Genomic DNA, 23,815 nt, shown 5'->3' on the forward strand with positions numbered 1-23,815 from the left:
CCTGTACTATCTCATTATAAGGTCATGATACGTGAACACTTAGTTATCTCCTTGAATGAAAAATTATGGCAAACATGGCTCTTGGGAATTGTTTCATGATGTGGTTCATCTGTACCACAGTGGTTTCTAACGTCAATGTTTGTTGGAATTTTTTTTTGTTTCTCATTACTAATGTTGAAATGATTGGTGTGATGATGGTCTGTATCTTAAGTATCATGACCTAGTAGCTGATCTGTCAATTAGTAAGTAACTTAATTTGAAATCAACTGTGAGTCCAGTTGAAGCTCAGAGCCTAATTTTAGTCAGCAAACCCTTCTCCCCAGCTTTGAATACAAGCTCAAACAATGTTTTTCTTTTAGCACGGGGGTTTGTGCACAAATATGGTGGAGAGTGCTTTTGGGATTCTAGGCGCCTTTTAAATGGCTGCTTAAAAGAAATTGAAAAAGTTAAATGAGAGAAGTGCCTGCTGACTCGCATTAGTGGGCATTTTGCTGATAACCAGTCTGGTATGAAGTGGTCTTCAAGAAGCTCCCAGAATGTTTGGGATTTAAGTCATGTGGATTATGCGATCAGAACTGGAACTGAGCGATAGAGCTTCGGGGAAACTTGTTGTTTACATTGGTGAGAAATCTTATCCAGCAAGAGGATTAAAATAAAACCATAAACAAAACAGTAAAGGGTGTGAAGATAATTCCCATTTGCTTATGAAATGAATACACCTCACAGCAAAAGAAATGGTGTTTTTTGAAATTTATGTACTTGGCAATTATTGCCTTAATATTTGTCTGATAGATACTTTCTTCCACAGAACCTGCTTTTTAATAACTTCCTATCAAGGGCTTCTTTGGAGGCCACAGGTGGTAAGACAGGTTTGGCAGAGGTGTTTGTGCGGAATATGCCCTCGGGAGGCTGCTCCGCCCTTCATATGCTCGGGTAGGCTAATTACAACCTCAGAGGAAGCCCCAAGAGCCTCACACTTGGCGCAGTCGCTTCCTAGCTTCTTTGCCACAGGATGGCTGGAAGCACGAGCCTACACTGGGATATGTAGCCTTTTTTCCCAGAGGAGTCGAAATGCCTTCACAAGTCGCTTGTGTACTATGAAGTAGATAGGGCAAATATTAATTTCCCTTTTAAAATTAAGGGACTGAGTGGTGATTTAGAAGTGTGTCGTGTGAGATAGGTCCAGGATTAAACCTCAGGTATTCTCTCCTAATGTGTATCTCCTCAGATTATTTTAGGTGGGGATGATTTTATTTAACTGCCTTAGGAAAATATGGAAAGGGGCAAACAAGAAAGAGAAGAAAAAAATTGTATAGAAGGCAGGGTGTGGCTGTTTGACTACATAGTCATCACTCCTGTTTGTGTTGACTTTTGATAACTTAAGTGGGAAACACGTGGTCTCTATTTACGTGGTTCCTATGACTCACAACAGCATTACGTGAAATGTGAAATGTGTCACACCTTAAATAACTTGCTAATGAGTAAGGTTCAAAATTATAGAAAAACTGAATGAGTAATTGTTAGATTAGAACTACTAAACAGTTCTTTTAAAATACTGTAATTTCTTTCAGAATACTGAATTCTCAACATAAGAATGAGTTCACATTTAAAGTGTGATTTATTCTTATTTTTAAACAACCTACTTTCACTATGTTTTGAGATGGTTCGTAGATTTATAACTTTTGCAATGTTGTCAGAAGACAAAATAATTTGATAACTCAATTTCTTCCTTTAAATAAAGGATGTCGCCTCTGGCAAAACAGACATTTGTCTGCTAAGATGCAGCTTCTTTCAGTCTACAGATGGATAGTAACAGGTAGTAATAACAGCTAGCATTTGTGAGTGCTTCTCTTGGGTCAGGCAAGTGCTAAGTGTTTCATGCATATTACCTCATTTAATTCTCACCATAACCCTGTGAGATGGGTACATTTAATCTCCATTTCACAAATGGGATAACTAAGATGTTACGTAGCTTGTTCAGGATTGCAGGTAGAAAGTGGCAGGGCAGGGCTTTAAACCCAGGCATCCTAGTTCCAGCGCCCCTACTTGGCCTCAACAGGCCACCATTGACATCATGTTGTGACCTTAAGGTAAGTAGCTGAGGCAGCCTCTGTAGACCTAATAGTCTTGCTATAAAATTGTGCTTTCTTTTTTTGGTTTTAAACTCATAAAAAATTTTTGTTTTATTTTAGGGGGAGTCTTAGGTGAGTTTACAATTATATGGTATAAGAGTTGCTAATTAAAAAATCAGATTTTTCGAGTTACTGAGGTTGGAGTAGCTAGTATGTGCAGTACAAATGTTTTATAATGTTTGTGAAAATGCCCACAGAACTGTTAAAACATTTAAATAGAACTTATACTGAAGTTTAGAGTATTATATTTTTATTCTCTTCCTCTGTCTCTCACACCTACACCCATACACACACACAGTCATTATGTGTTAACACATCTTTTTATCCAGGAAAATTGGATGAAAAGATTAATTGAACATTTTTATTTACTGATCTACCTTCTATACCCTTAACAGAGGAGGATTATTTTTGAAGCTGTATTATATGGTAAAATACCCTAATTTAAAAATATCTAAATAGATTGAAGATAATTTAATTTTTTTAGCCTAAAAATACTTTAGAGTCTAATGTAGTTGAGTTACTCTTTTACTGAGTACTTATAAAATGCTGCTGGTTTTTGGTGTCTGTTTCATGTGGGTGGTTTTGTAACTTTCTAGAAAGTTAAACGTTGTGAGCCTCAAATTTCATACTGGTGAAATGGAAATAATAATAAGGATTATTAAATTTAAGATTGCGTGGATTGCATAGATAATGAGAAAAATTACCTAGGACAAAAACTGGTGTCAGCCCCTTCTATTCTTTGTTCCTTTAGGTACGGGAGATTTAGTAAATTGACCTAAATCTGATTGGTTTTGACTTCTTTTGAATGTTGTTCTTTTGTGTTAATAAATTTATTTATAAATTTATATATAAACACCTGTAGTCTTTAAAGAATATAAACAAAAGATAATATTAAAAATAAGTGTAATTCTACAACTTAGAAATAATTACTGTTAGTATATTTATTCCATGTTTACTTATGATACATTCTTATAGAGTTATAGAAATAAGGATTATACTCCCAATTTTTCATAAATTTTCCCAATTTTTCATAAACTGCTTTTTAAATAATAAGTATTCTTTACAAGTAATAAATCCACTTTTATGACATGAATTTCAATTTCATGTCATTTTCTGTTTTATGGCTATATCATAATATAATCAATTTCTTATTGCTGGGCATTCAGGGTATTTGTAATTGTTGCTATTTATTCTACAGAACGCTGTGAAACAGTTCTGTTCTGTGTGCCTGTCCTGTTGTCCTAGTATAAATTCCTAGATCCTGCACCTAGGAGAATATGCATATTTAAGACTTCTGATACATATCACAAATTACCTTCTAGAATTGTGGTATCATTTTATATTACCTTCAGTGGTGTACAGGGCATGCCAGATTGCCATGTTCTCAACATAATAAGCTATTATTTAAAACCTTTGTTTAGTTTATATATATATATATATATTTAATATAAATACTGTACAAATGGAATTTGGTCTTCTATCATCATTATTTAGATTTTGGAAAGTACATAAGTACAAGAGTACATCAATATTTGGATATATGAGGGGGTCTGAAGTCTACTACACATGATCTTGCCTTTCCATCATCTTTTTGGGGGAGATGAACCATTATGGATAGTTGGGTTTTCTGAATAGCTTTGAATATTCCATTTTTCCCACTTTATTAAAGGATATTCAAATATAACTAACTCAGCCTTGTCTATATGATGCGGAGGTGTGTTTCTGAGGATTAATTATTGGAGTATTGTCGGAGTGGTAATTTCAGGGTTGATGCGTGTAAGGAGGTTTGGCATGTACTGTTTAACCACCCTCAAGAACTTGATTGCACATTTCAGCCACTAGAAACTAATAAGCAGGTGATATTTTCCCTGCTTCAGATGAGCACACTGGGGTGCAGAGAGGTTATGTAACTTGCTGAAGATCACACAGTTATTAGGTAGTGAATGTGGAATTTGAACTTGCTTTGGTCAGACTTCACTTCTTTTTCTTTCCATTTTGCCACTTGCTACACACTGCCCTCTTGATTGGCCCTTTCATTGCTGTTGACTGTCACTCTTCACTGCTATCTGGTGTCTGCAGGACACAGCCTTTCTTTCTTCTAAATCATTGCTTTGAATCTATATTGATTTGGGAATGGAATTGCCAGATTGTGTCAGTGGCTTTGAGGGGCTTTGCTATGACTAGAGAGAATGGGCTTTAGCATCTGCATTGGATGTTTCTGGGCCTATTTCATGCTTTTTGGCTTTGCATAGGAGTTTCCACATGAAGGACATGTTACAATGTTTTCTGTAGTTGAGATCTGCACTCCTCTTGAGTTTGTTTTGGAACAATTTGGGGAAAATTCAAGAGTTTGTGTTGCACAGGTTGGTGGGATAATCCAGGGTCCTCTCAGTTATTTTCAGAAGAATATGCCATTCTCTTTGGGTATGTTTAATTGTGCTTTAAACATTACATTTTTCTCATTTATTTATTTATTTATTTATTATACTTTAAGTTTTAGGGTACATGTGCACAACGTGCAGGTTAGTTACATATGCATACATGTGCCATTTTGGTGTGCTGCACCCATCAACTCGTGATTTAACATTAGGTATATCTCCTAATGCTATCCCTCCCCCCTCCCCCACCCCACAACAGGCCCTGGTGTGTGATGTTCCCCTTCCTATGTCCATGTGTTCTCATTGTTCAGTTAACACCTATGAGTGAGAACATGCAGTGTTTGGTTTTTTGTCCTTGTGATAGTTTGCTGAGAATGGTGGTTTCCAGCTTCATCCATGTCCCTACAAAAGATATGAACTCAACATTTTTTATGGCTGCATAGTATTCCATGGTGTATATGTGCCACATTTTCTTAATCCAGTCTATCATTGTTGGACATTTGGCTTGGTTCCAAGTCTTTGCTATTGGGAATAGTGCCGCAATAAACATATGTGCGCATGTGTCTTTATAGCAGCATGATTTATAATCCTTTGGGTATATACCCAGTAATGGGATGGCTGGGTCAAATGGTATTTCTACTTCAAGATCCCTGAGGAATCGCCACACTGACTTCCACAATGGTTGAACTAGTTTACAGTCCCACCACCAGTGTAAAAGTGTTCCTATTTCTCCACATCCTCTCCAGCACCTGTTGTTTCCTGACTTTTTAATGATCACCATTCTAACTAGTGTGAGATGGTATCTCATTGTGGTTTTGATTTGCATTTCTCTGATGGCCAGTGATGATGAGCATTTTTTCATGTGTCTTTTGGCTGCATAAACGTCTTCTTTTGAGAAGTGTCTGTTCATATCCTTCGCCCACTTTTTGATGGGGCTGTTTGTTTTTCTCTTGTAGATTTGTTTGAGTTCATTGTAGATTCTGGATATTAGCCCTTTGTCAGATGAGTAGATTGCAAAAATTTTCTCCCATTCTGTAGGTTGCCTGTTTACTCTGATGGTAGTTTCTTTTGCTGTGCAGAAGCTCTTTAGTTTAATTAGATCCCATTTGTCAATTTTGGCTTTTGTTGCCATTGCTTTTGGTGTTTCAGACATGCAGTCCTTGCCCATGCCTGTGTCCTGAATGGTATTGCCTAGGATTTCTTCTAGGGCTTTTATGGTTTTAGGTCTAACATTTAAGTCTTGAATCCATCTTGAATTAATTTTTGTATAAGGTGTAAGGAAGGGATCCAGTTTCAGCTTTCTACATAAGGCTAGCCAGTTTTCCCAGCACCATTTATTAAATAGGGAATCCTTTCCTCATTTCTTGTTTTTGTCAGGTTTGTCAAAGATCAGATGGTTGTAGATATGTGGCATTATTTCTGAGGGCTCTGTTCTGTTCTGTTGGTCTATATCTCTGTTTTGGTACCAGTACCGTGCTGTTTTGGTTACTGTAGCCTTGTAGTATAGTTTGAGGTCAGGTAGCGTGATGCCTCCAGCTTTGTTCTTTTGGCTTAGGATTGACTTGGCGATGCGGGCTCTTTTTTGGTTCCATATGAACTTTAAAGTAGTTTTTTCCAATTCTGTGAAGAAAGTCATTGGTAGCTTGATGGGGATGGCATTGAATCTATAAATTACCTTGGCAGTATGGCCATTTTCATGATATTGATTCTTCCTATTCTTGAGCATGGAATGTTCTTCCATTTGTTTGCATCCTCTTTTATTTCATTGAGCAGTGGTTTTTGTAGTTCTCCTTGAAGAGGTCCTTCACATCCCTTGTAAGTTGGATTCCTAGGTATTCTATTTTCTTTGAAGCAATTGTGAATGTGAGTTCACTCATGATTTGGCTCTCTGTTTGTCTGTTATTGGTGTATAAGAATGCTTATGATTTTTGCACATTGATTTTGTATCCTGAGACTTTGCTGAAGTTGCCTATCAGCTTAAGGAGATTTTGGGCTGAGACAATGGGGTTTTCTAGATATACAATCATGTCATCTGCAAACAGGGACAATTTGACTTCCTCTTTTCCTAATTGAATACCCTTTATTTCCTTCTCCTGCCTGATTGCCCTGGCCAGAACTTCCAGCACTATGTTGAATAGGAGTGGTGAGAGAGGGCATCCCTGTCTTGTGCCAGTTTTCAAAGGGAATGCTTCCAGTTTTTGCCCATTCAGTATGATATTGGCTGTGGGTTTGTCATAGATAGCTCTTATTATTTTGAGATACGTCCCATCAATACCTAATTTATTGAGAGTTTTTAGCATGAAGGTTGTTGAATTTTGTCAAAGGCCTTTTCTGCATCTATTGAGATAATCATGTGGTTTTTGTCTTTGGTTCTGTTTATATGCTGGATTACATTTATTGATTTGCATATGTCGAACCAGCCTTGCATCCCAGGGATGAAGCCCACTTGATCATGGTGGATAAGCTTCTTGATGTGCTACTGGATTCGGTTTGCCAGTATTTTATTGAGGATTTTTGCATTGATGTTCATCAGGGATATTGGCCTAAAATTCCCTTTTTTTTGTTGTGTCTCTGCCAGGCTTTGGTATCAGGATGATGCTGGCCTCATAAAATGAGTTGGGGAGGATTCCTTCTTTTTCTGTTGATTGGAATAGTTTCAGAAGGAATGGTACCAGCTCCTCCTTGTACCTCTGGTAGAATTCAGCTGTGAATCCATCTGGTCCTGGACTTATTTTGGTTGGTAAGCTGTTAATTATTGCCTCAATTTCAGAGCCTGTTATTGGTCTATTCAGAGATTCAATGCCGTCTGTCACCCCTGTCTTTGACTAGGAAAGGGAATTCCCTGACCCCTTGTGCTTCCTGGGTGAGGTGATGCCTTGCCCTGCTTCGGCTCACGCTTGGTGCATTGCACCCACTGTCCTGCACCCACTTTCCGACACTCCCCAGTGAGATGAAGCCAGTGCCTCAGTTGGAAATGCAGAAATCACCTGTCTTCTGTGTCGCTCATGCTGGTAGCTGTAGACTGGAGCTGTTCCTATTTGGCCATCTTGGCTCCACCCCGTACATTTTTCTTATGAGGCTGTGGACTCCCTGAGGGAAGAGCTGCCTGCCTTCAAAACATTTTTTTTTTTTTTTCGGTAATTTCCTACCCAACATTCAGGTAATGCCTGTAACAGACCGCCTTTGTTTAAGTAAAGCAGCAGTGCAGCCCTTCTGTAGATTAATGCCAAGTATTGGAAGGATCTACCTCTTCCTGAGTTGGAGCATGTTGCCTCCTGGCCCATGCTCCTCTCTAGATGTATAGACCAACCTCTGAGAAACACAACCATTATTTTGTCAGTTAACAGATATCATGTCTAGCTGCAGTGATGTTGGGCAATGTGGAGAGATGCAGAATGAAGACACAGGGATTCTAGGGGGACTGTGAAGCTGGCAGCAATGAGGACAGCTGGGGGATGGTGGTAAAGGTCCCTTTGTTGAGCCCTGGAGCCAACCTGGAATTTAAGATTGGTGACTTTCCAGTTCAGGATATCAGAAATGTATTTCTTTCTGAAGTGGTAGGTGGAGCAGGGACTAACCCTGCTCTTACGTGGTGGCTGCATCTCCAGGACAGCTGGTGTCACTGCTGTTGGTCCCTGCCCTCCCCTTGAGCTGGGACTCAGTCCCAGGGGTTGTTCTTAGGGCAGCTTTTTTCCCACTGTGACCTTAATTTTCTCTGCTACTATTTCCCCTGTGGAATCCCCTTTTCTATCCCAACCACCTCCCCCTTCAGAGAGAGAATCTAGATATTTTTCTAGAGGTTTCACCAACATCACTGGTGGTGGTAACTGCAGGTGCCAGTTCCTCTGTAATTCCTTAAGTTGGGAATTGTCTGTTTAAAATATTCAACATCTCACCTTTCTTTTGTCTCTCTGAACCAGGATTTAATAGTCTTCTCCCTAGGATGTTTCAATAAATGGCTCTTTACATCAATTAGGACGATTTCATAAATAAGTTTAAGAAGTGTCATGCCCTCTGCTGTTTAGCTTTGTGATGAAATTTGAGGAATATAAAGATGGAATTGAAATTAACAATATGTGTATTCAGTGTCTTTGGTATTTTGAGTTTCTATCTTACACTGTTTTTATTCATTCTTAGTAGAATAGATCACCCATAGGTTTTTAAAAAATATATAAAATATGTTGAAAATTTAGTTTAGCTCTTAACTTTTGTGTATCATCCAATAAAATGATTATATTATCAAAAACACTCATTGTAATTTTTTCCTGTATATATTTGTCATACTGAAATGGTTAAACTATCTCTTTGTAATATAAAACAGACAGTACATATTCCTATAAGGAACAGATTATAGGATATAACAGTCTATATGTGCAAACCCTTCAAGTATAACATTAAATGCATATTAATTAATCTAATACTGAATTTGACTTGTGTGCTATCCCTGCTTAAGGGAAAATTAACAACCAAACCTGTCTTTCAGGCAGTAACAGAGAAGAATTTTGAAACAAAAGATTTTCGAGCCTCTCTAGAAAACGGTGTTCTGCTGTGTGAGTAAGTATTTAAAGTATTTAAAAAATAATTCAAAAGCAAAGATGTGTGTGTGTGTGTGAGTGATGAGGTGTTTGGCTCCTCCCATGGCCACCGTAGTCACAGATATGTGTTCTCGGTCACAGGTGAGATTTGATCCCTGCAAATTGATACCTCACAGTTTGAGACAGTAGGAAGAAGGGGTTATCAGTCTCTGTATCTAAAGATAGCACTGGTAAAATATATATTATTTTTAATTAGTAAACAAGAAAGATTCTATTGCATGGTGGGCCAGTAGGGGGTGGATGATTGAGAAGGAAGCCTTATGACATGTTACCATCGATCTCTTAGTCTGAATATTCTAATGGGGTAGAATTGCCTGGTTTGGATATTAATACACAAAATCTTTGTTTCATCAATAAATCGTGATGATTGGAGTGGTAGATTTTTCCTTTAAGCTTTAAGTGGAGTCATTACATTACCAAAATCAATTTGAGTTATGGACCATTCATTCAATTAATAGATACCAGTGAGAACCACACCCCAGACTTTGCTTACGGAGAAGTAAAATAGGCTAGTACCATGGTTGATAGTATAAGGCCTACATTGTATGTGTAGTGTAATATTTTGTTCCCCGATAGACGCATTGTACAGTTAGCCAAGTATATGACCTTTGGGAATAAGGGAGAGGCAGGCCTGTGAGGCATAAGGATGAAATCCTGGGTGAAGGTAGAGGTTGCAGAAGCGAGCAAATGAATTCTAAGAATGTACTTGAGTACTCACCCACATTTTTGAAAGCACTTAATTATTTCAATCTAGACACTTATCACACAGGTATTTATGCTATCTGTCCACATGTAAGCAGTGAGAGTGTATGCACTAGTACTTAGAGATTTTGATTATCCTTTTGAAGGAGTTGTTTGCAGCAAAAGGTCTGGAGTCAAAGGGCCTAGGTTAGATTTTTTGCTCTATTACTTTTGGACCTTTGAATAAGTGACTTCACATCTTTGAACATTTGACCAAGTGATTTAACATTTGAACCTTATTTTCTCATTGGTAAAGTAGAGATCAAGGTATCTGATGTGCCTAATTCACAGAGTTGCTGAGTTCAACAATATATATTTTAAGGTTTTTATAAACGATCAAACTTTGTATATATACAAGTTGTTGCTAGATGATGGGCATGTAAATAACAGTCTATCTTGTCAGCTCTGTTGGCAGGTGTTCAAACTTCTTTGTCTTAAGGTGATATTATTAATTTTGTTCCATATGAAGTTGCTGATATTTAACCATTTGTGACCTCAAGAAGTGTCAATTTCATGTGGTTTCACCTAATGTATAGGTGACATGTATAGGACAGACATGTGAATAAGGGCCAGGAATAAAGTTCAAAGTGTGTTTCTTGTCGTCTTCCAATGTCACATTCATTGGAATGTGAATAGTGTTTCAATTAGTTTGACAATGAGTCAAATAGTGTTTAAACTAATTTAAGTAGACCACATAGCCCAACTGGTCACTAATGGGAAGTTACTTTATCTTAATTTGAAAACAGTATGATTTAAATGTACTCTAGTAATGTTTAGAAGATGGAGGGGAAACATTGCCTATTAGAAAGAGGCATGTGACCTGCAAACTACTTTAGCTATTATTTAAATGTTTGCAGTAAAAAAAAGCCATCAACCATACACCTCACAAGTCTGAATAGGAATTGGGTAGGTTTGTGCCTACAAGGAAGTGTGCCTGTGAAGCATGGAGTTTCTTTTTAGATTTACAAAAGCATGTATCTCAAATTTATGATCTTTCAAAGAAGTAACTTTGTAGGTTATATATTTTCAGTAATGAACTGTTGCCAATAATATTTTAGGGGTCCCGCTTTTGGGGCATTGACCCCATAAATAGATCATTAAACATGTTTGAGAATGACAACCAGGTTTTGATTTAAAATGCAACTTATGCACCAGCCTGGGCTCTGAATGATTAGAAGTGATTTCCAAAAGCTATACCCAGCCTGAAAAGATCAGCATAGTGTGACCAGGGAGGATATTCAGAGTTGATGAAAAACTATTGTGAGCACAAGCAGTATAGGTTAGAATAAATATGTAATTTCTACCTTAATGGCAACAGCAAACATTTGGATGAATGTTTAGAGATATATTGGCTTTTTAAAAAGTCACTTTAATTCTCAGACTTCCAAAGCTCATTCTAATATTGTTTTCTAATTGGAATTTTTCTAATTTGGATTTTGTGCATTGCCACATAAGTCTAATCAGTCTCTTAGTACCCAGTATTCTTTAAATTAATGTTTCCCAAAAGTAGCTTAAGTAAATCTGAAGCCATGGTAATCAGCAATTGTAACTTACTGTGGGACACCGAAGTCCTGCATAGTATTTTTATTAAAAAATCTTTCTCTAAATTGTGAATCACATTGTTTATAGTCACTGGTTGATGACGACACATTCATCTAAAAGCTGTGGTGTTAACGAATAAAAAGTCCAGATAACCATATTGAGTATGAAACCTGTAACTGAGGAAAGCCTGGCTGATTGCACTCTGAAATGATTAAGCAGGCACTGCTGTTTGTGGCCACATCCACCTGTGTTATATATAAATGCCTGAGAGGAAAACAAAGTCAGCTGTTCAGAGATCTGGTGTTACAAGCCCTGACTTTTTAATTAACAGTAAATATAGTAAGCTATCTGTCTTTGAGGATATTTTACCCGCTAGAGATCCCAAGTTTTAGCTGAAATATGATTAGGATATTTTTAAAACCTGAATTCATTTTCTACAGGAACAGGCTGACTTCTATCTGGCTCACTGCCAGAATATTTCTTGTGAAATACAGGTTCTGCTTGTTGCCTATTAGAAACCTCTAGGCATTCTCATTCATTACCACCATTAAAGAGTTTTCTTAATATTTCATCCAGTAATTTCAGCAATTTAAAAAAAATCCATTAGTAGTACTCTTCCCTTTTGAACTGGTGTTCTGAAATATCAAAGTCAAAAGTTTGAATAGCTTGTTATAGCTTTCACCCGATTGGAAGTGTACTGACATTTCAGATATTCTAAAGTGGGGATAAACCATGCACTGAGGTTTCAGACAAGATATACATTTGAATAATGAGGATAGTTATATGTGTTCATTGCCTTTTAATCTGACTGACTATTGAAGTTAGTATCTTCATGTTAGTCATTTTAGTGTCGTTTAGTTTGACTGTGGCATCTAGTGAGTTGGGATTTCATCAAGGAATACTCCCTTGATGAAAGTCTATGATTGTAGTCTCTCTTGGTTTTACTAAACAGTGAGATGGGAATACTGTCTGATATTTTTGCTTTTCTAATTAATAAAAGAATTGACAAGTTTTTATAAGGTGATTTTAGTTCCTTGTTATAATGTGCTATGAATTTTATTAATAGTGTTCATTAATCTGTCTTCTTTCTTCAGTATTTCTTAGTGTTCATGTGGACTGCCTTATTATATATATTTTAAAAATATAAAAGATGTATCATTTCATCAGTGTCCACGATCTTGTTTTGCTCTGGGTTCTAGCAGAATTATTCCTCTTTTCCAAACATATTTGGTTGAGACATAAACAGCTAATGATATCAGTAATTTCCCAGTTACTCATCTTATGATGACAATCTTGGAAATATTCAAATGAAAACACTCTTTTTTTTTTTTTTCTCTAATGAAGAAAGAAGATTTGCTTGACGATAGTCTGATTGGGTGTGTCACTGGTTAGTCAGTTTGTACCTCCCATCCCTGGAATGATCCCAAGTCTCTGCCACAGTCAGCCATGCATCAGAAGTTTATGCCTTTTGAACACATGACTCACAGTAAGAACACTCTACTCGGCCGGCACAGTGGCTCACGCCTGTAATCTCTGCACTTTGGGAGGCCGAGGTGGGCGGGTCATGAGGTCAGGAGATCGAGACCATCCTGGCTAACATGGCAAAACCCCATCTCTACTAAAAATACAAAAAATTAGCCCGGCGTAGTGGCGGGCGCCTGTAGTCCCAGCTACTCAGGAGGCTGAGGCAGGAGAATGGCGTGAACCTGGGAGGTGGAGCTTGCAGTGAGTGGAGATCGTACCACTGCACCCCAGCCTGGGCAACAGAGCGAGACTCCGTCTCAAAAAAAAAAAAACAACACACACACACACACACACACACACAAAACTCTTCTCTCACTGTCACCAGGTCTTCTTTTTCCTTTCTTGTAGCTTGGAAAGACAGGAGCAAGATATTCACCCCTATCGGTGTTCCTATTTGTATCAGCCATGTGACCACAATACTATCTGCCTAAAAATACTGTAATAGTTTATTAAAGATATATATATATATACATATTCAATAGAAAAATATATATTTTTTTATTTTAACAAATACTACTGTTTACTGTGGGACACTCAGATGATCATTTTAAGGCACAGGGTAAGACAGAGAACTTTGTCACTTGTCATTCCTGCCAAGAGAGCTCTATCTTTTTTGTTGGAGTTGGAGATCTCCACCCACACATGGAGTGCTGGTGACATGGGTAGGCCCCCTGGGGCTTCCATGCCATGCTCCATGGGAAGCCCAGAGGCTTTCATGTAGTGGGAAAGGCTTTTTTTCTTAGAGGTGTTTCTGGTTTTGAATTCCCTGAGGAGGACAGTTGCTTACATACAGTGCCCCAGCATGCCAACACTATTAACCCTGATTTGTTTTTATAGCCTTTTGAAATTTAGTGAAAACTGTTTTTCTTCACTTTCAAGTAATATAAGCTTTGAAGTTTCCATGTTACGTGATAGCCCAGCAATAGGCAAACAATGGTGCAAGGGTTCAAGTTCATAAAAATGAATGTAAAAATTTTAATCTGTTTTCACTTAATGGCAGTATTTTATGGTTGGCATTTGCATGCCTTTTTAAGCATCATGGTTCGTTTCACCTGTGATGTAATATCTATGTCTAGCAAAAACATGATTTTTTGTTTCAAAGAAAGAGTGTATCAAGTTGAAAGTCAGCTTGGCAAACATGAACTTAAAAATTCACTTCAGTTACAGTAGAGACACTCTAAAGACTCATTTCAAGTTTTGCAGAAGTCTTTTAATATTGTGGCCTCCAAGTTGAGGGTTGAAATCCTGGAGAGAGACTGATATGTCACTCTCATTTACCTAAGGGATCGAGAGGAATTTAGTAACATTACTTCATAGTTAAATAGCACAGGAAGCCAGGTCCCTCCATTAGATTCCTTTTGCTTTCTGTTGTTTTTGTTTTGAAGACTTTTTAAAAGAACAGTTTTGGGTTCACAGAAAAACTGAGGGGAAGGTACAGAAAGATCCCATATTCTCCATGCCCCTACACATGCACAGCCTCCCCCATTATCAACGTTCCCCACCAGAGGGGTATATTGGTTACAAATGATAGACCTATGTTGACCCATCATCATCACCCAGAGTCCGTGGTTTACATTAGGGTTCATTCTTGGTGTTGTACGTTGTATGGTTTTGGATAAATGGACAATGACATGTACCCATAATTATAGTATCATCCAGAATTGTTTCACTGCTGTAGAAATCCTCTGCGCTCCTTCTATTCATCCCTCCCTTACCTCTAATCCCTGGAAAACACCGATCTTTACTGTCTTTATGATTTTGCATTTTCCAGAATGTCACATAGTTGGACTCATACAGTGCTTAGCCCTTTCAGATTGGATCTTTCACTGAGTAATATGCACTTACTTCCATGTCTTTTTATGGTTTGATAGCTCATGTCTCTCTCTCTCTTTTTTTTTTTTTTTTTTTGAGATGGAGTCTCGCTCTTGTCCCTCAGGCTGGAGTGCAATGGCGTGATCTCGGCTTACTGCAACCTCCGCCTCCTGGGTTCAAGCGATTCTCCTGCCTCAGCCTCCTGAGTAGCTGGGACTACAGGCATACACCACCACGCCTGGCTAATTTTTGTATTTTTAGTAGAGACAGGGTTTCACCATGTTGGCCAGGCTGGTCTCGAACTCCTGACCTCAAGTGATCTGCCCGCCTTGGCCTCCGAAAGTGCTGGGATTATAGGTGTGAGCCACTGCACCCAGCCAGCTCGTGTCTCTTTAGTGCTGAATAACATTTCACTGTCTGGAGGTTCCACAGTTTATTAATTCATCAAATGAAGGCCATCATGGTTGCTTCCCAGTTTTGGCAATTATGAATAAAACTGCTGTAAACATCCATGATACGGTTTGGCCCTGTGTCCCATCCAAATCTCATGTCAAATTATAATTCCCAGTGTTGGGGGAGGGACCTGCTGGGAGGTGATTAGATCATGGGGGCGGGTTTCCCCCATGCTGTTCTCGTGATAGGGAGTGAGTTCTCATGAGACCTGATGTTTTAAAAGTGTGTGGCACTTCCCCCTTCACTTGCTGTCTGTCCTTCTCTGCCACGGTAGGACCCACTTGCTTCCCCTTCGCCTTCTGCCATGATTGTAAATTTCCTGAGGCCTCCCAGTCATGCCTCCTGTTAAGCCTGTGGAATTTTGAGTTAATTAAGCCTCTTTTCTTCATAAATTACCTAGTCTCAGGTAGTTCTTAATAGCAGTGTGAGAACGGACTAATACAATCCATATGCAATTTTTTGTGTAAATGTAAATTTTTAGCTCCTTTTGGTAAATACCAAGGAACATGATTGCTGGATCATATGGTGAGAGTATATTTAGTTTTGTAAGAAACTGCCAAACTCTTTCAAAATGTCTGTACCATTTTGCATTTCTATCAGCAGAGAATGAGAGTTTTTGTTGTTCCACGTCCTTGTCAGCATTTGGTGTTGTCCGTGTTCTGAATTTTGACCATTCTAATAAATGTGTAGTGGTATCTCATTGTTTTAATTTACATGTCCCTGATAACATATGATGTGGAGCATCTTTTCATATGCTTATTTGTCATCTGTGTGTCTTCCTTAGTGAAGTGTCTGTTAAGGTCTTTGGCCCATTTTTTAATCAGATTTTCTTGTTGTTGACTTTTTAAGAGTTCTTTGTGTATTTTAGAAAAGAGTCCCTTTTCAGATATGTCTTTTACAAATATTTCCTCTCAGTCTGTGGCTTGTCTTTTTATTCCCTTGACAGTGTCTTTCACAAAGCAGATATTTTTAATTTTAATGAAGTCCAGTGTGTCAATTATTTCTTTTATGAATTGTGCTTTTTGTGCCATATCTAAAAAATCATTGTCAAAACTAAAATCTCTAGACTTTCCCCTATGTTTTCTTCTAGGAGTTTTAATAGTTTTTGGTTTTTTATTTAGGTTTGTGATCCACTTTGAGTTCATTGTTGTAAAGGGTGTAAGGTCTGTGTCTAAATGCCCTTTGCCTTTGATGTGACATTGGGAAATTTTCTACTACTCAGTAAAATCTATTAGTGCTATAATTATTGAGGGTCTCAGAATAAGAGGTATCTGCCCTGAGCCTGCTCAAGCTTTGCTAGACTTACTTCAGGATGCTTCAAGCAGAACAGTGAGGCTATATAATAAAGTTCCATCATAAGAAAGTGATGACTATAAATTACATTGGTACTGACGTTGCTGTTGCACACACTTTTCCATCTTAGCATTTACTGTTAACTTTTACTGTGTGTTGTAGGTAATTCAGCAGTATTCAAAATTACTACCATAGAAATTCTAGAAATTATTTTTATTTATTTATTTATTTATTTTTTTTGAGACGGAGTCTCGCTCTGTCGCCCAGGCTGGAGTGCAGTGGCGCGATCTCAGCTCACTGCAAGCTCCGCCTCCTGGGTTCATGCCATTCTCCTGCCTCAGCCTCTCCGAGTAGCTGGGACTACAGGCGCCCGCCACCACGCCTGGCTAATTTTTTTGTATTTTTAGCAGAGACGGGATTTCACCGTGGTCTCGATCTCCTGACCTCGTGATCCGCCCACCTTGGCCTCCCAAAGTGCTGGGATTACAAGTGTGAGCCACCGTGCCCGGCCAGAAATTCTAGAAATTAAACTTAACATCAATTTTACTAGCAATCTTTGAAAATATTAAAGTGATCACAAATATTTATATTGAATGCTTTTAGACTTTTAAATTATATATACTGGTTATTTTACCCATGGACATATGATTACTTGTTTTAAAATATTGCAGCTTATGAATTTAAATAAAAGTTATTAATTTAAAATTTTAGTAAGGCATTTACTTAATTAAGATAACTAGTTCAAGTTAATGTATCTGATAGTTTACTCTTTTGATCAACGTTGACAATAAGTAGAGAATATCAAGGTTTGACTTTTCTGGCAACAAAAAAATACTAGGGAGGAGTGTTGTTGGTAAGAGCAAAAAACAATTTCTAGCATTTGAAAGCAGAGGTAAAATATTTAAAAATTTCTTTATAAAGAAGACAGATTTTGAAGAATTTGTTTCATATTTCACAGAAATATTTCTGCATTAAAAACTGGGCAGTGGATTTTAATAAATCTTTGTAAAGCACCTATGAAATGCCAGGTTTTTTTTTGCTAAGTGCTAGGCGATGCTGTTTGGAAAGGGAGAGGGTTGTCTGTGCCTCTGGTAGCTGGACTGTCTGATTGCTCTGCTGCCGATCGCAGCACATTGCCATATTTAGTACACATTAAAATGCTTAATGAGCAGAATTTGTGTTTAGAGGAAAAGTAAGCAAATGTATTAATGCCATATAGTGGATAAAACAAAAATCGTTGTTTAAAATAGGCACATAGACCAATAGAACAGAATAAAGAACCCAGAAATAAAGCCAAGTATTTACAGCCAACCGCTCTTCCACAAAGCAAACAAAAACATAAAGTGGGGAAAGGACACCCTGTTCACCAAATGGTGTTGGGATAATTGATTGGCAAGCCACATGTAGAAGAATGAAACTGGATCCTCATCTCTCACCTTATACAAAAATCAACTCAAGATGGATCAAAGACTTAAATCTAAGACCTGAGACCATAAAGATTCTGGAAGATAACATTGAAAAAGCCCTTCTAGACATTGGCTTAGGCAAAGACTTCACGACCAAGAACCCCAAAGCAAATTCAACAAAGATAAATAGATGGGACTTAATTAAATTAAAAAACTTCTGCTCAGCAAAAGAAATAATCAGCAGAGTAAACAGACAACTCACAGGGTGGGAGAAAATCTTCGCAATCTATATATCTGACAAAGGACTGATATCTGTAATCTACAGGGAACTCAAACAAATCAGCAAGAAAAAAACAATCCCATCAAAAGTGGGCTAAGGACATAAATAGACAATTCTCAAAAGAAGATATACAAATGGCCAGAAAGCATATGGAAAAATGTACAACATCACTAATAATCAGGGAAATGCAAATCAAAACCACAATGTAATACCACATCACTCCTGCAAGAGCGACCATAATCAAAAAATAAAAAAAAAAATAGTTGTTGGTGTGGATGCAGTGAAAAGGGAACAGTTTTACACTGCTGGTGGGAATGTAAACTAGTACAGCCACTATGGAAAACAGCGTGGAGAATCCTTAAAGATCTGCCATTACTAGGTATCTACCAGGGGAAAATAAGTCATTATATGAAAAAGATACTTGCATACCCATGTTTATAGCAGCGCAATTTGCACTTGCAAGAATATGGAACCAGCCCAAATGCCTATCAATCAATGAGTGGATAAAGAATATGTGGTGTATATATACATATACCATGGAATACTACTCAGCCATAAAAAGGAACAAAATGGCATTTGCAGCAACCTGGACGGAATGGGAGATCATTATTCTAAGTGAAGTAACTCAGGAATGAAAAACCAAATATTGTATGTTCTTGCTCATAAGTGGGAGCTAAGCTATGAGGATGCAAAGGCATAAGAATGATACATTGGACTTTGAGGACTTGAGGGAAAGAGTGGGGAGTGGTGAGGGATAAAAGACTACATACTGCATACAGTGGATACTCCTCAAGTGATGAGTGCACCAAAATCTTAGAAATCACTACTAAAGAACTCATTCGTGTAACCAAACACCCCCTGTTCCCCAGAAATCTACTGAAATAAAAAAACAAAAGATTAAAAAAACCCCAAAATCATCATTGCTCTTTAATTTGTGAACAAAATATCATACCTTTATTATATCTTTAAAACTTTAGTTACTAATAGAAGTTTGATAATGTGAGGATATATATTTAGAACATGTATGTGACAAATATTATAAATATGTATGTGTGAATGACTAATAAAATAATTCACAGGTTAAAAAGTTCATTCAGTGTATTGATATGTTGTTCAGTGTCATCTTCCTTGTTCATTGTGAAAATCTTTGGAAATAGGAGCTCAAAAGGTGTCCATAAATTTTGTACCTCAGCTGAAAAGCTTTCTGATAAAGGGAAAAATGAGATTTGGCATTTAGAACTAGTTTCTGGACACTTAGAAATAGAGCATCAAATTCTAGTTCTCACTAAAGCTTTTATAACTGAGCCAGACATTATATTGAGCTTTATGTACAGTTTTCTGAATTTCCTCTCTGAGTTATATTTAAAGTGGGTTATAGTCACTGACAAGGCTTTTGAACAGAGCCAGCTCTCTAGTATCTGTCATTGTGCAACTCATTTGAAGGGAGTGAGAAGAAAAGGAAGGAGGCAACTTGAGAGATGTCTTAGTCTGTTTGGGCTGCTGCTATATCAAGATACCATAAATTAGATAGTTTATAAACAATAGAAATTGATTTATCACAGCTCTGGAGGCTGGGACGTCCAAGATCAAGGCACTGGCATATTTGGCATATAGTGAGGACCTGCTTCCTTCATAGACAGACTTCTCACTGTAACCTCTTGTGGTGGAAGGGGCAAGGCAGCTTTCAGGAGCCTCTTTTATGAGGGACCTAATCCCATTCATGAGGGTTCTACTCTCATGACCTAATCACCTTCCAGGGGCTCCACCTCCTAGTACTGTTACTTTCAGGGTTAGGATTTCAAAGTATGAGTTTTGGGAGGAATTCTAACATTCAGATACTAGCAAGGGATGAGCTGAAGGAGAAGGAGAGAAATTGCAGGACTTACCTGTGAATGCTCTGACTTGGGAGGTGTCAGATTACTAGGTGCTTCCTTCTGGTTTTAATCCTACCAAAAGAGCAAGCCTCTGATGTACTAACCAAGCACATAACCAGGTTTAGGCTCTGGCCTAAGGAAAGTCTTGGGGGAAGAGAGAGATAATTAGAGGGATGGAACAAGGGAATACAGGTTGAAAAAATGGCTCCTTGACTGATTCTAGATCCTAGTACATAGAGGTATCTGGAAGATTATTATGTTATCTGAATCTTGAATAGAATCAGTTACCTGAAGCCAGTGTTACCTTAGGAATTCCATATGTGTGATTGAAGAATGCTTATTATGCAAAGAAGTTCTATTTGTAGAAGAGAGTATTTCCATAGATGATACTTGTTTTTGATTTGACGTAAAGCTATGCCCCTATTCCTCTAGGCAGACTTAAATTTCACAGAAGTTTAGATTTTATGAGACCCATTGTTTTTCTCCTTAGAAGAATTATTCTAAAAGGTTTTCCTTTAATTGTGTATGAAAATAATTTTTGATGATTCAAAATTTAATTGGGTGTTCAGTATTTGTCAAGACTATATGTGTCTTTTCTCCATCTTGTAGTCCTTAGAATTGTAACTACTAACAAAATAAAACAGCATTTTCCTTAGTGACTCAATTTTTTAGAGGCTACTTTGTGTGTTATTTAGAGTATTGTTTTTTCCTCAGCTTATTTCCGTGTTTGCACATGTACTTGAAGGTTTAGGGTGGAAAAGGAATGCTAATCCATTGTGTGTCTGTCGCTTCTAAGTAATAGCTTTGAACCTTCTGATGAGGGAAGTGTTAATTAACTCATTATTGGGAGACATCATTTATCTTTTCTATTTCCTTTACCTGTATCTCTTACTTCCCTTGGCTGACCAAATTGAGAGTAGGTTGTGCTATTATTAATTCCAGAAACTGTATTTTTTTTAAATGTACTTTCTCTTATGAAACCTGTAATATAAAAATGATATGTGATATAAACAGGTTAACTGAATGACCTGGCCAAAGTCACCAGTGACTCAAATAGGTGGAGCAGAAATTTATGATACTCTTCCTCCTGCCAGACTTTCCTGACATTTTATATGTTGCCTCAGCTCATAATGTCCTCTAATTTATGTCATTTAAAGATCACATTTCAAAATACAAGTTACTATAAGAAAGTCAGTGCTGAGCTAGTGGTCACAAACTGCAAATAATTTCTCGATTTATACTTTCCAGAATTACGTTCCTATTCAGTAATGCTGCAGTTACTAGTTCTTCTATGCATTGCAAGAATGCCACCAGTAACAGAAATATAGAAATACCTTGTTAATAGGGAACAACTAGAAGAATTAATTTGCAATTGTTATTTCTTATAAACTTACTCAATTCTTTTCTGTCTCTTCAGCTAGTGATTAAGAAAAAAATCATGTGGACATGAAGGGAGAAAGCTTTGCTTTCTACTTGGCTTTCTGTGTACAAATCAGAAATTAGGTATCATGGGATAATTGTTCTAGGAAATTGAGTTGAGAGAATGGTATTATTAACTATATTAACTAACTTGTCTAATGATCTTTGTGTGTAGAAACCATGAAAACAGAAAAACATCTTTGTTCACCAAAGTAGATCTTCATAAGCCACTGTTGTGTAATTTTGAATCCTGTTGAACAACATTCTGTAGGTTATTAAATCAAGACTTTTGTCTTTTTTTATTTCCAGCCAACTCAAGTGTATATATAAGTCTTTGGAATGTTGAAGGAGTGACATTCCACAGGCTTCAGATTTTTTTTTTTCTGCCCATTGTGCTAAGGAGACCAGTAAATTAAGAATGTTTAATGATTTCTCCTTTATTTGCTTTCTTTTTGGAGCTCTGTTACAGAATAAAAAATTATTTCTTGTGGATGGGTTTTTGAATAGGAAAATCAGTTTCAAGATACTGTTCTCTGACAGTGATTAATGATTAATTAACCAAGCTAAAATTAATAGAAAAGCATTTTTATGGTATTAAATTTCTACATGACCTGGCAGTGTCAGTGAACAAATCAAGAAAAAAGAATTTATAATAATCTAGATTTAGAAGCAAAATTGTACTCAAGTTTCAGTTGTCAAAGCCGAGTTTCTTTTTTACAGTTGGGAGACATAGATATCTTTGCAGTGTCTTTCATATTAACTTAAACTGGTTCTGTTTAATCTAAAATACTAGATTCTGAGGTAACTTAGTTAATTTGGGGGAGTTCTGGTACATTGAATTTAATGTTTGCCCAGTCATTCTGCTGCGGTAATAAAGCAATCAGTTATGGACTTGAATGAGTTACCAGTACAAAGTAGTTGACTATTTGTGTGAGTCCACCTCACCTTTTAAATGTGGCAAAATAATATGATTTTGAAGCTACCTTTAAAAATGATCAGTTTGAGTTTTTCTTGTAGGATTTTAATGGTTTTAGGTCTAACATTTAAGTCTTTAATCCATCTTGAATTAATTTTTGTATAAGGTGTAAGGAAGGGATACAGTTTCAGCTTTCTACATATGGCTAGCCAGTTTTCCCAGCACCATTTACACTGTTGGTGGGACTGTAAACTAGTTCAACCATTGTGGAAGTCAGTGTGGCGATTCCTCAGGGATCTAGAACTAGAAATACCATTTGACCCAGCCATCCCATTACTGGGTATATACCCAAAGGACTATAAATCATGCTGCTATAAAGACACATGCACACGTATGCTTATTGCGGCACTATTCACAATAGCAAAGAGTTGGAACCAACCCAAATGTCCAACAACGATAGACTGGATTAAGAAAATGTGGCACATATACACCATGGAATACTATGCAGCCATAAAAAATGATGAGTTCGTGTCCTTTGTAGGGACATGGATGAAACTGGAAAACATCATTCTCAGTAAACTATCGCAAGGACAAAAAACCAAACACCACATGTTCTCACTTATAGGTGGGAATTGAACAATGAGAACTCATGGACACAGGAAGGGGAACATCACACTCCGGGGACTGTTGTGGGGTGGGGAGAGGGCGGAGGGACAGCATTAGGAGATATACCTAATGCTAAATGACAAGTTAATGGGTACAGGAAATCAACATGGCACATGGATACATATGTAACAAACCTGCACATTGTGCACATGTACCCTAAAACCTAAATTATAATAAAAAAAAAAGATCAGTTTGAGAAAAACACTCAATGAAAACTATTAGTAGAAAATAGTATTCTTTGAGTGAAGTGAGATAAATTATGATGAAGAGATTCTTAAACTGGCAATTGAAACAGAACCAAATGTTACTTTTCTTTAATGTGAAACTACCTCTTTGAAGGGTGGCTTTGGATATAGAAGTGGGTCTGTGTCCACATATAAAGGATATAGACTATGGAGAGCTACTCACCATTGTGTGTGGTGCTCTTCTTTGTCTCTAGACTTGATATCTTGGTTATTTGCTTTCTGATGGGCTGTTGGCTCTCTGTATAACACGTTGAGGGGAGGGAATAGTGATATATGTGATTTTTGAGAATGCTAAAAAAAAAAACTGATATTGGCATCTTGTAATTGCATCTGTTATTTATTTACTTTCAGTTTGATTAATAAGCTTAAACCTGGTGTCATTAAGAAGATCAATAGACTGTCTACACCAATAGCAGGATTGGTAAGTAGTAAATTATCTTCACAACTAAATTTATTTGTCTTTGAAATGTAAAGAGGTGGGCATAGGCAGGTTTTTGTATCTGCAATTACCATTGAAATTAGGTTATGGTTTTTTTGTT

At 37.3% G+C, this 23,815-nt stretch overlaps 1 protein-coding gene across 5 annotated transcripts in view; it reads left to right on the forward strand.

The window, feature by feature from the left end:
- LMO7 (LIM domain 7) overlaps positions 1–23,815 on the forward strand; it is a 234,520-nt gene that overhangs the window by 85,199 nt on the left and 125,506 nt on the right. For all 5 annotated transcript variants that reach the window (XM_003257345.4, XM_030813495.1, XM_004088145.3 and 2 more), the window contains exons 3-4: positions 8,994–9,064; positions 23,628–23,697. In XM_003257345.4, the coding sequence (XP_003257393.3) occupies positions 8,994–9,064; positions 23,628–23,697 (141 nt within the window). The remainder of the gene's footprint in view (positions 1–8,993; positions 9,065–23,627; positions 23,698–23,815) is intronic.

The sequence above is a fragment of the Nomascus leucogenys genome, chromosome 5 (genome assembly GCF_006542625.1).
Source record: "Nomascus leucogenys isolate Asia chromosome 5, Asia_NLE_v1, whole genome shotgun sequence".
Lineage (NCBI taxonomy): Eukaryota > Metazoa > Chordata > Mammalia > Primates > Hylobatidae > Nomascus > Nomascus leucogenys.